At 37.1% G+C, this 13,388-nt stretch overlaps 1 protein-coding gene across 2 annotated transcripts in view; it reads right to left on the bottom strand.

Annotated features, from left to right (window-relative positions):
• ELMO1 (engulfment and cell motility 1) overlaps positions 1–13,388 on the bottom strand; it is a 300,993-nt gene that overhangs the window by 167,352 nt on the left and 120,253 nt on the right. For both annotated transcript variants that reach the window (XM_063304033.1, XM_063304034.1), the window contains exon 13: positions 8,322–8,453. In XM_063304033.1, coding sequence (XP_063160103.1) covers positions 8,322–8,453 — 132 coding nt within the window. The remainder of the gene's footprint in view (positions 1–8,321; positions 8,454–13,388) is intronic.

The raw sequence follows: 13,388 nt of genomic DNA, 5'->3' as shown, positions 1-13,388 counted from the left end.
GCCCAGAGTCGCTCTTAGAGTGAGATGGGCAATGACTAAATTTGAAAAACAAATAAATAAATAAATAAAATCCCCTACATCAACAGCTCCACCACATTTAGGAAGGGACATCATTATCACTATTCCTTCTACAACACTTCTCACTCAATCTAAACTTTGTAATGGATATTTTTCATAGTAGAAGCCATTTTCACTGAAAGTTTCATCACTATTCTATCTCAGAACAAGAAAAAATAATTTTAAGAATTTAGCTACTAAAGCAATGTTGCTAAAAACTCACTGCACCTATCTATGTAATTTGGCAGGTTTCATGTCTTTGTAACAACATGACATTCTAGAAACTTTTTCCCAGCCTTTAAAAAAAAAAACTCCCTTCCTCTAATGTGTATATCTATTTGTATAATATTTTTTTAATTAGAGAATTGAATTGTTATATTTGGGTAGGTGCAAAATCTTATGTTAAATTTGCATACAGTATTAGTTCTGGAGGTAGAAAGCAAGTTTCTATCCAATCTTTCATTTCAGGAGCAAAAAAAAAGTATATGTAAGTAATTATTCCCCTATTTTCTCCTTATTTGCCCTTTCCAAAAACAGCTGAAAGAAGGCTACAGAGAAATTTCCTTTCTAACTGTCCTACATCCAGTAAGATGTTTTGCTTCCTTTCAAGCACATAGGAAAACAGCTTTACTTGTGATTTATATACAAGTAAATTTGTATACAAATATACAAAGATATTTTTCAGATCAGATAGTTAGAAGTGTAAGACTTAATCCCATCTCACTCAGGGAGTGCCAATTTGCAGTGAATTCCAGAACATCTTTGTATCTGATAAACTATTGTATAGCTGGCAGTTTAAGTGGCTCTGCTGGAAGTTTGCTGACCTCTAGTGGTACTCCCCAAAGATAAAATCAAAAGTTTTTACCCAACTAAATTATATTCTCCTTAAAAATAAACTGAAACAAGGTGTGTTAGGTCATTTGCACATTATGAGTACCATTGCAGTAGCCTTCACCTAGCACGCACACATTACAATGAATCAACTAATTCAACTTACACTTCATCCTGGGTAATAGCTCTTTTTAGAAGAGTTCATTTCCATCTGCCTTGCTACGTCATATTCAGTTCACTACCTTTACTACAATATGATGTAAGGAACACTGCTTAGATGTTTAATAGTGTTCCTGAGTTGTTGTTGTTTTTAAAGCTACTAACTGACATGCCCACTTGGGATCAAAGAAGAATGTTCACATTGAGTTAAAAGGCACAATGGGAACACAAAAATGTCAGACCAAGCCAATAATCGTGACGTTGCAGATAGAACCCCTTCACGTGGGTTGTTTTTGCTGGCTTCCATTGAACTGAAAGCCACAATTCAACTATAATGTAATATTTCATCCCAAGCAGGAAACCATGGTTAGGTCATTCATGTCATAATTATTACTATGGCTAGGTCATAAATACCATAATTACTACTTTTAAAAAAATACTGGCAAACAGAACCATATGGGAATGACTGCCTACTCTTTTGGTGCTGACTCTATGATATTCCCCAAAGACAAATAACAAGTGAACTGCGAAAGAACCTATTATAGCCAATCCCATAAAAAGCATCTGTTAATCTTTTGTAAATGTTTTCCATATTTTTGTTCAATAATAGATTTCTATTTGCATAACTTTGTCAGAAGGCTAAAATATAAAAACGAAGGAATTTTTCTCAGAAACTTTAATAGTTAAAGAAGCAAAGAACAAGGGGAAACATGAAAATGGTTTATAGAATGTACTATAAAGGATATGCCAAACATGAGAAAACATGAACAAAGAAAATTACAAAATATTATTCATCCAATTAGACGATCTTATTTCTGTTAACAGCTCTCAGGAAAAAAAACTTTATGGAAAGGAGGACACAACTGTGGCCAGAATAATAGCCAAAATACAAAACATGTTAGCAATCTTATGTACCTTCTCACCTTAGTTTCTGAAGTCTAAATTTTTTTAAGGAAGCCTCAGGCCTTGAAATGTCATGAGGGTATAGCAATGAAAGCCTTATTTTTTAAAAAAAATATATTCAGTTCAATCCAATCAAATCTTCCTAGAATCTGTTTTATGAAGTCTCTTGAATCACCAAGATTATTTTTCCTTTAGAGTGGCACAGAAAAAAAGCTACCAATATTTACTCCACTCTGCTGAATAACAACAACAACTAGAAGGAGGAGGAGGAAGAGGAGGCAGCTCTTCTTTGCCTTTTTTCTGTTCTTCACCTCCCATGTCATTAGAAGTTGCCTGGACTTTCCTGCAGTCTTTAAAAGTAAGGGGATAATCACCATGTTCAGTCTTTATTTTGTCTACTACCACTTTCCTCAACACTTTCTTTTCTTGCTATTTTATTTTATATTACTGTTCTTTCTCAATGCAACCTACCCCTTGGATCAGATATCACATTAATGTTATTCTTGCTCTCATCTATGTTGCCTCCATTTAGAAAGATTCAATATATTTTAAAGTCTCTTTTCTGAAAGTTCATGTCTTGAAGTGAAAGCATAAGATTTCCTAGATCTATATTTTAAGCACCTTTACTCTGGTTAAGTGAGGGAGGAGTGGGTTTAATATTCATGTCCTTCACTGGGAAACAAGGACAGATCTGTAAATATGTATATCAAGAAAATGAAAAACTAGGAGAGCAGCAGGTGCTAAATATTGAGAAATGTGTGAGAAATAGACAGCTTGTGTAGCTGTCAAATGTAGCTTTGCCAGATAGAATTCGCAGTACCAATAAGACCTGGACCACAGATTATCATGTAATGAGTCAGAACACAATCTTACACCTTGGAACTTGTTCCAAGCTTCTACCCACACATATCTAGTACCCTATATATCATGGAGGAAACCTTTCACACCTCCATAGCGATGAAATGCATATATTTCCTAAATGTCAATTATAATTTTACTTTTAAGTTTCCTAAAACATTCAGGGTACTTTAGCTTACAAAAAGCTTTAAGATTGTCCTGAAACAAGTGTTATTTGATGCTAGATTATCTCTACTACGTATATACATTTAAGAAGATACATTAAAGCAACTGACTGGCCATTTATAATCTTCTTCATAATGATACACTATTCCTATTCAAAGGCAATGCTCTCAAAACTATGTGGACATATTACCAACAATTCAATATAACAATTCATTTGTCTGATGAAAGAGACTTTATAAATGAGTTGGTCTTTAAGATGCTACCACATTTTTAGTGGTTCCTCAGAAAACAGCAAGGAACGTATCAGAAACTTTTTCTTTTGTTTTTTAATTAGTGCCTACTCTCCCACTCAGACAAAATCTTATCCCTTAAGAGCTGGAAACTGGTCAGCAAATGAGTCCTTCCCATATGATCATTTTAATTACTTAAGAAATTTTTAGATACATTCCTATGTGTAGAACAGCAGCAAATATGGCCCTGAGCTGGCAGCTTTTTCTGCAATTTGCATTTGAGGAAAATGGGCTCAACACACACACACACTTATAGTATACACATGCTGAAAAAAGCAAAAGCAGTTTGCTTATTGATGAATTTAAATAATTCTTGCCTAAATTCAATTTGGCAGATTCAGTAAATAATCCTGGTTATGGGTGACAGAATCTTGAAAATCCTGTAATTTAAAAAAAATCACTACAAGACCCAATTATCCTTACTGAATCAAAGATGGAAAATCTGTGGCACACAAGGTACTATTTATTTTCTGTATGGTGTAGTCCAAAAATGATTTGCTGAATACTCCCACATGGACAGAGTTTAGGCATGCTAATAATTATAAACTTTACAGCTATAGTGCCAAATTTGTCTATCCCTACCATTGAGACAGCCCATGAAAGTTTCCGTTGCTTTCTGCATCACATTTAGATAAAACTGATTGTAAGTAGTATTCAGTTGGCTGATACTCTCATTTTTTCCATAAGAAAGTGTTCTAACCTGACTTCATGAATTAAAGTACTTCTCTTAAGAGAAATAAAATACTACTCCAGACAAAAATGCTTCTTGTAGAAATGTTTTCTTGTGTCTTGTGAATGTTTTGAAGGACAAACAATCATGAAGTATGGTCAGGCTTGACAGGAAGATTGACTTAAAAGTGGCATTTACTTTTCAAGACAAGAGGTTCTGAAGAATTACTACATTTCGTTTCACTAGCTCATTTTTATCACTCTTCCCCCACCCTTTAAAAGTACTGTTACAGTTGCCCAAAACATAGACCTCAAAGCATCTGTCCTGCCATACTTCCCCTTGTATATTACTAAAAATCCCCTCCTTCAAGGCAAATATTTTTATGTTGTATGAAATAGGAACATTTGAAACATATGTACTTTATCTTATTTTAACTCATAACCGTTCTCTATTTCTTTCAGACTTATCCTGCTTTTCCTCTTGATAAATCTAAGATAAAAGGTCGATTTACTAATATTTTTTTTTCGTAACAGGTGATTTGCAGTAGATCAACAAGAATTTCTCCCTACCATTTTTTTTGATAGGCTGATAATACGAAGCAAGTCTAGAGTAACTATGGGCTGATTTTTGTATGAAAATGACTGTGAGCTTAGTTCAGTTCTGGAACTAGAAATGTACCCTGAGGCACCTGTTCCTTTATGCAAAGTGTATGTCTTTTGCATTTTGTTCTTGATGGTGACTCATGGGGTTTTAGTGAAAAGCAAAGTAGATGTGACATCTGTTACCCCACCGTAAAGAACTCAGAGAACTATAAATTAGTCACCATATGGGCAGACTCTCCAAAAAAGACATAAACTGCTTATGTCTTATTGTTGCTACATTTTGACTGACTTTATTAAGATAGAATCTGGTTAATTCTACTCCAGTTCGTTAACAATACCACAGGAAATCACAGGCCTAAGAGCTGATGAAGGCATAGATAAAATCCTCATATAAGATTTAAGATGTAGCATGGCAAAATGCTCCCTCCATTCTTTATCATTTCAGATATCAGCTGGTTAAAATCAATGCCTTCCAACAAATAAATTATCTAAGTTCCTTAAACTTAAAAAAGTTTAACCTGAAACCTATAAATTTAACTTTCCATCATATTCATAAAAGCAGCACACTTTTTTCTAGTTTACCCAATTTTGAATGTTATAATCTCATGTCTTCAACTTAAAAACAGCTTCAGAAAAATCAAGCTCTGAAATGTATGAACTGTTTTCTTAGAATCATGAGACTCCACATTTAACTGTAAAAACCACAAAGTGAAAATGAAAACACCCTCCTCCCCTGTAATTTGGACTCTTACAGGCACAGATATGATTTTAAAAGGCTGAAATCAAACAAATTGTTTCTTCCAAAAGATGAGTGTCAGGCGTCTCACAGCAAACACCAGAAATGGAAGCAGGTGCAGGAAGGCATTCAAAGAGACAAGTTTCTGTGATAAGCTTATGGCAAAACTAATGAAGCTTATAGGAGAGAATTCCGGTGACTGCTATATGAGTCCTATGAATAGTGAAGTCAATGCTCAAATTCTTGCACGGGTCTTCCCCTGCTGAAGTAGCACAAAAGCTTGAAGCTTGTCTCTTTTTGATGGGAGAGATGGATTCCACCTGTCTCTTGTTACAGTAAACAGACCAGTCTAGTTTCAGGTTGTTTGCTTCCAATCTTACCAGACCTAACTCTCATAATGAGAATAAAAGTATTAATCTAACCCTCCCTCTACATCCATCAGGGGTGAAATGGCATGGCTTATCCAATTGGCTCAATTTAGGATCAACCACTATTCAACTCTTCCTCCCTCATTCTGGTCATATTATCTCATTATTAAATGTTTGTAAAACATTTTGTTTTCCATCTGTTGACTATTGTTTTTCTATTATGTATGAATAGAGAGAGCCACTTTGGGGTAGCAATTAAGGCACTAGGCTAGAAACTGGGAAACTGTGAATTCTAGTCCTGCCTTAGGCACAAAGCCAGCTGGGTGATCTTGGGCCAGTCACCTTCTCTCGGTCCTAGGAAGGAGGCAATGGCAAGCCACTACCAAAAAACTTTGCCAAAAAACTGCAGGGACTAGTCTAGGCAGTCTCCAGGAGTAAAAAACTAACTTGAAGGCACAAAATAAAAATAAAAATGAATGTATATACTGTACACACATTTGCATACATATATAAATTAAATAGTATGGATTACTGGTTTTTTAGCCTTTGTGTAATGCCAAAAGCTGTAGGCCTAATAAGTTACATCTGAGCTTCTCCTTCATTAACACTTTTCCCACTTGCCTATGCAAATGGAACATTACTAAACCCACAGTCATTCTCCATGGCATACGAGAAAAGTACCTGAAATATTGTTAATCTGCTATCTGGCTTGCCTACTGCCAGATCCTTTCCATGCACCCCTAAGCAGGCAGATCAAGTCCATTCCAGCCCCAATATATTTATTTAGTAAAATGCCATTCTCATGGCACTGATAATTGAAGATGTTTGCAAAATTACAGTAAAACAGAATAAATCCAAAAGGCTTAACGTAAGATGAGAACTAAAACCATCATAACATTTTTTTAAACCAATATCTTTCTCCACTTTAATAAGCTATCCATTTAAAAATGGATCAGAAGCTTTAAAAAAAATCTGCCAAAGCTGTACTTTGTATGACCTCTGCATTCAGTTGACCCAGTGTTCAGTGAGGAGGTTTCAAGTCTAAAGTTCTGGCAAGAAAATGTGCAGGAATTTACAGATTTCATCTTAGGGGAAGATCTCAACCTTTTCGTTCTGGTGAAGGAGAGATGACTGAACTATTAACTAGTAACATTTATTTATAATGCCCAAACGTATTACGAGAGGGGCCCTGAATGGAGTGCACTCTCTATCACAAGTGACTCAACTGATGGAAAGAGGAAATATGCATCACTAACTAGTTCTGCAATAGAAGCAGTAAACCACAACCTCAGAGTTTGTACTGGCAGGAATGTGCAGAACTCATCACAAAAAGCAGCAAGCAATAGTCCAGCACATATAATTATGTGCACTTAACCAGCAAAACCCTCAATGGCAAGTAATTATTGTGTATTTTTCCATATTCATAGAAATATACAGATAGCCCAGAAATGTCCCCAGACATGAAGAGAAAAATGAGCAATCACTGGCTGCAGAGGCAGTTCAAATGTAAATAGTATAAGCTTGAGTTAAGCAGAAATACTACTCTTCCTCTAGAAAAGTTTAGAATATCATGGTCCCATTATGTTTACCAGAACAAATTCCACAAGTTCTAGTGGGTTTACTTCCAGAGGAGTATTCCCATGATTGCAGCTGGTACACAAGCTTTACTTTAATTCTGTTTGGTTTACAAATGTTTGTAAATCTAAAGAAAACAAACTTTAATAACAATCCACTTTAGCAGGGTTCTTTAATTCCTCTTCTCATAAACGAGTATTTTATTGCCAAAGAATCAACATCTTTTATACAAGTATTGCCTCTTAATTTTAACGGGAAATAAATGAGTAAGAAATTTGACCACATATACATGCAGTTTGTATACCAAAGGAGTTCTTGGCAAGAAACTCTTGATATTTGACTTAATGGGTCAATAATTACTAGCCATACCATAGGCCAAGATCTTGTTTAAACAAATATTTTGAGACCATGATGAGCTCTGGAATATTGCTTAATATTTCTGCTAATCTGTGGTGGTCCCAGCTTTCATCAAGGGGAGTTAGTACCAACTGTAGCCCTGCTATGACAGTACTAGGTCACCCAAAATGACCCAGAGGGCCACATGCAGCCTGTAAGCCAGGAGTCCCTTGGTATAAACAATAATATGGAAAAAAAATGTTAGCTAGGCTTAGCTAGACAGGCCATTGTAACTGGCCAGATTTGATTTGGAATTTACTGTTAACTTGGGCCCAACTTCTCTCTCTAATTAGACTAACTTCCACTAGGAAAAAATGTTATAGAGGATGAGTTATAAACTGTTGTGCAATATAGCTGAGTGGGTGGTTAAATAATAGGAGTGGGCATTCACCTACATACCCCAGTGAAGAAATGGGTAGCATGTGCCTTTGTACAGACATTCTGATCATGCTCATGCACACATTCCTAAAATCAAAGACATGTGAAACACTTGCAGTGTCCATAGATATCCTGATGCAGAAAACTCCAGAAAATAAAGGATAGATTTTGCCCATCCTTACACATTCCATAAGTAACAGCCTGGATAAATTGAGTCAAAATAAGGGAAACAGCCAAACAACGTGGACTGTGACCATTGTCGTCTAGCTATACCACATAGACATTAAAACGAAACCAATTAGAATGATAGTATGATGAAATGAGAATACTTACTATAAACCCAAGTTTTTTGTAATCACGGGTGTACATGGATTTACGCTTCTCAACATTACCACTACTGCTGTTGGGTTCAGATTCTACATCAAAAGCAATTCTTCGGAGTTCAAATATGATATCCCTCTGGGCCTGATGGGTTTTTAAAGAGATTTTTAAATTAAAATTTTTAAAATAAAAATGTTTAAAAGCATGTCATTTTGGATAAAAGTTACTGTACATCAGCAGCTTCCTTACTGTAATTGAATGTTATTCAATAAGGGATAAGAATTGGGTTATTCTGCAACTGTATCATATTATATACGTTCAAGTCATGAAATCTAAATATTTTTGATTAGAGGTAGAAGAGGCATAGCAAACTATTATATGGGTGAGGGGAGGTTATAAAACTTAAATGGAAGGGGGAGCAAGTGGGGCAAATTATACATGCACATACACAGTGCAATTAATGTACTTAGATATTGTAACACAACTGACAGAAATTAAAAAAGCATGTTATTTGTATGGTGGTGTTATGATGCATATAGCATCATTTTGGCATCATTGTATCTTATAATGTACCACCTAGGTACGCATAACACATATTTCTCTCCTTGCTTCTAACAACAGCCAACCCAATCCTAATGATTCCTTCAAGCTGTGACCATCATACCGCTGACCATTTTGGTATGGATTATTAGAACTGAAATTCAAAATATCTTCTTCAGGATACCAGAATAGGGAAGACTGCATTTATTTCACTATAGCAACACGATTTTCTTGCAGCCAGGGGATGCATTTTAATTTGCTGTGGCTTCCCAGGGTAACAAGAGCTGGTGGTCATATTTTTGACTTGGAAGGCAAACCAGGAAAATTGCCTGATTTTGTGAATAGCTGAAAGACTTTTGAAAGGTAAAATGGGTGCCTTAAGCTTCTGCAACTCATATGGCATCTCTTGCTGCACAAATTCCCCTTTTGTTAAGGCTTCTTTCCACTCTGCATTCACAAGCAGATACAAGAAGGTTGGAAAAGTAGATTTACTGCGAAGAATTAGGAAGTAGCTCTTCATCTAACTAGGAATCCTGCCCAATATATACATATACCAGTGTTTAAATTCTGGGCCGCTTCTCATAGCTTTCTCTGGAGTGAGAATAAACTATTTCCTTCCTCTTCAGTTCTTTCAATCTCTCCATCTTCTTTGCTGGAAATCTCAGGACAGAGAGGAATTCTTCTTTGGTTGGAGTTGGGAATGATTCTTCCCTTAGAGTCTCTTCGACCTTTTTGTCAGGTGCTGTGATGGAATGTGAGGGTGACCTTGGGAAACAGAGGGAGCAGATGCCGCCTAGGGAACAATCAGATAAAGGAAAGGGAGTCCAGGAAAATTGTACTTTCAGATTTGCAAGATTGTTGTCAGTTGCCCGCCCCCCAACCCCTGGCAAACCAGACAGGAAACACGACTAGTTGAACTGATTTTACTGGATTAACAGAATATTGCAAATGTGAAAGTACAAATCTCCCACCCTCCCTATTTATCACTTGAGTGTTCAGGGTGGGTCTTTCCTAAATTTCTTTTTTAGACCGTTACCCTCTCTCGGACTCCCTTTCCTTTCGTCTGATCATTCCCTAGGCAGCATCTCTTCCCTGTTCCCCAAGGTCGTCCTCACATTCCATCACAGGTGCTTCCTTTATTCTAAAACACTCCCCTCCCAAAACAATCCTCCTTTTCCTCAGACACAGAAATAGCAGAAGACAAAGCCAGGATATGTGGTCCATCTTTTGTATGAGGTTTGTAGGAGTACCATAAATGGACCTACCAATGATAGTTGGGAGAATGCATAGCCTCGGCAGCTTTGCAGAATATATCTCTGGATAGCCCTTTCAATGAATCAGATATTCCAGATTGCCCCTCCTGAACCAACAGTCCAAAACATTAGACAGCAGACAAGGGTGGTTACCATATGCGACCAGAAATAGTGACATATGAATAGAGAATACCACTAGAATGGCATCCAGGTCTAACATATGGTAGGTCAGTGATAACTTCCAAGGAAATTGTTTTCTAAGGACTGTAAATGGAAATGATATGACTTGTTGCTGAGAGCTTGTTACAGTGACAAGTATGGTAAGAAGAAACATAAGCCTTGATAGATTCCCTAATACTGAGAAGGAGATGGGTCACTTCAAATACTCCAAAATGTCCAGCTGTTGTGGCAGAATTTCAAGAGTTCTTCCCTGAAGGAAGGAGGAACCTATAGCTAATCACTGTGATGCATTTTCTTTGTTCTCAAGAAAGACATACAGTAGATCTTCAGAAGATCATCTATCCAAGGGTGCATTTGGGTGCTGCTGTTACTGAGTACAGATTTGATCAATTACGGAAGGTATATCCCATCTGGCTCCAAAAGTTTTACCAGGCAGGGCAGGTACCAGAAATGGGGGAGAATCTAAATGTTCTGGGCACAAAATAGATGTGGAAGGAGGATCTAAGGGTGAGAAATATTCTGGCTTATGTGATAAAACATAAGCCTTTTTGTTCTGCAAGCTAGAAAAAAAGTTAAAAGTTAAGTTAAAACTATACTGTACAACTTGGCATTACATAGGTATGTGTGAAGTTTTCTAAATAATCATGATCAGTTCAGTACTTGAGTGGGTGTTATGTGCTTTTGAGGAAACAGCACCAAAGTTAAAAAGCATCTTCGATGGTCAAAAGCTTCTTCTTAACAACATACTTTTGTTCAGATGGAAAGAGATGTTAGGCCAAAAAAACCCCCCCAAAGCATAAGGGCATACTATCATCAAATTACGGAGTGAACTGTAAAAGCCAGTGTCCAAGGTGAAATCAGAAGCATCAGCTTAAACAAAACAAAAAAAAAAAAGCAGATGGGGTCTAGATGACAAAGGATGGATTAAGAAATGAATGCCTGTTCAAGTAGATGAAAGGCTTCAGATTCAACTTTAGCTGAATGCATCTGAATTCCTTTTGAGGAGATACAATAGCCCAAATTGACCAACACATGCAGGTCAAAGGTGCCCTTTTTAGATTAGCAAGAGTTTGTGGTTACACAGACCCTGCAGGACTGCCTGTTCATATTCCATCTGGGTTACTCAAAGGAAATAAACAAATTGTCCAAATAAATGACCAGAAAAATATATAAAAGGTTTTGAAAAATATTATTTATAAGTCATATTAAGATGGAGGGAGAATTGCTGAAGCTGAATGACATTACCATATTTTCAAACTTTCCATAATAAGTAGCAAAGGCAATTAGATATTCACGGTCCATTGGAAAAAGATTGTAGACTTAACTTGGTAATAATGGGTGTGGTGGTAGCTGTCCCAGGGGTTCTAAAATGAGGGAAGGAAGGTAGTAACCCCTGAAGGTTATAGAGCAAAGGAGCTAATAATTTTGAATACATGGGGTCATCCTTCTTCTTAACAATAAAGGCAGGAATACTTGCAGGGAGAAGGATGGGTGGATGATGATGATGATTATTAGATTTTTATCCTACCTCTCCCTCCCTCCCTCCCTCTCCCCCCCACCCCCGTATATATATAAAGAGAGAGAGTTCAAGGCGATGAACATGCCTAATATTCCTGCCTTCTATTTTCTCCACAACAATAACTCTGTGAAGTGGTTTAGGCTGAGAGAGAGTGACTGACCCAAAGTCACCCAGCCAGCTTTTATGCCTAAGGGAGGCCTAGGACTCACAGTTTCCTGGATAAATCTTCTGAGTATATCAATTCTGCCTTTGCATTGTATAGTGGTGTTTTGTAAGAATCTGAGTTCCATGAATGAGACTGATTACAAATACATCAGCATAGTTTCCATATTTTGCAAGCAAGGTGGGAAGGAATTCCTGCTAGAAGTGGGGATTAAAGCACTTCCAGAAAATCAAAAGTTAACTCTTCCTGATTTCAATGAATAGTGAGACTGAACCCAGACCATTCTCAGGACAACCGGAAAATTTAATGGTGAGTCTAAATAGAGTTTCAGGGATTCTTGATGATTGTTGATGGTAAGTGGAAGAGATTCAGGTTCACCACAATAAAGACATAAAACTTGTGTGTACTGGCCCCACTTTTCTCAAGCAGATGGATGCATTTTTAAAGCTCATGAAAAGTGAGGAGGAGATGAGAATTAAAGAAAATAATGGTGTCTTCTTCTTCTACCAAGCCCCTGCTGCTACACAAGAAAAATCTCTAGGGTCCTCTACTGAATGAGTTTGCTCTGTATTTCATAAGGCAGTTCTTCATATTGGTCAATGAAGCCTCTTTAACTCCAGCCCATATGCTCAATTAAGAATTAAAGTCACCATATACTCTTGTACAGAGCACTTACACTGTTGTAAGTGACAGACCTTGCAATTGGCAACAACCTATTTGATGGGCTCATTGAACTTAGTCCTCAGGAGTGTCACAGAATTAGCAGAGTTGTCTAACTCTGAGCCATAGTAAAAAAGGTTACCCATTTTATACCTTCCCTCAGCCATTTGGTGAATTATAAATCCTATACATGATCAGTCTGTGGGAAAGTCCAGTCTTAGAGAGATCTATAATTCACACTGAGCAAGGAAGAAAGTAAGACTGCCAAGATTCTCATCATACTTGTTGGGCACCGAAGGGATGTTTGGCATTGGAGAGTTGCTGCTGGAGCAGCAATGCATGCAGGGTTTTGATCCAAGAGTACTACCAGAGCTACTGTGTCTGGTAAATTCTGTCCCTTCAGCTGGGTTAGACGCTTCATCGACTGGGTTAACTGGTCCTCCAGGCACAACTTGCTTCTGATACTACAGTAAAGAATTGGCAACCTGATCCACGGTCAGTTGAGACCTGGAACTCTTCCTCCCACCATTTTGAATCAATGGCCATTTGACTGCTTGTTTATGCCATCAGTCCCTTGCTTACAAAATGGCTTTTTGGAACTGAGAATCAAGGATTCTAGTCTCATCAGCTTAAACAACACCCTTTTCAATACCTTTGACAAAAGCCTCCAATGTGTAAAAGAGAAGCCACAGTTGTTAATAATTTTGCTCCAAGGATGATATGACAAGTTCCTGAGGCTGCCCGCCTCTACAGTATAGCAAGAC

The sequence above is a fragment of the Candoia aspera genome, chromosome 4 (genome assembly GCF_035149785.1).
Source record: "Candoia aspera isolate rCanAsp1 chromosome 4, rCanAsp1.hap2, whole genome shotgun sequence".
In the NCBI taxonomy this organism is placed as follows: domain Eukaryota; kingdom Metazoa; phylum Chordata; class Lepidosauria; order Squamata; family Boidae; genus Candoia; species Candoia aspera.
Note: the sequence above shows the minus strand (reverse complement) of the source record. Positions and strands in the feature narration are given on the sequence as shown.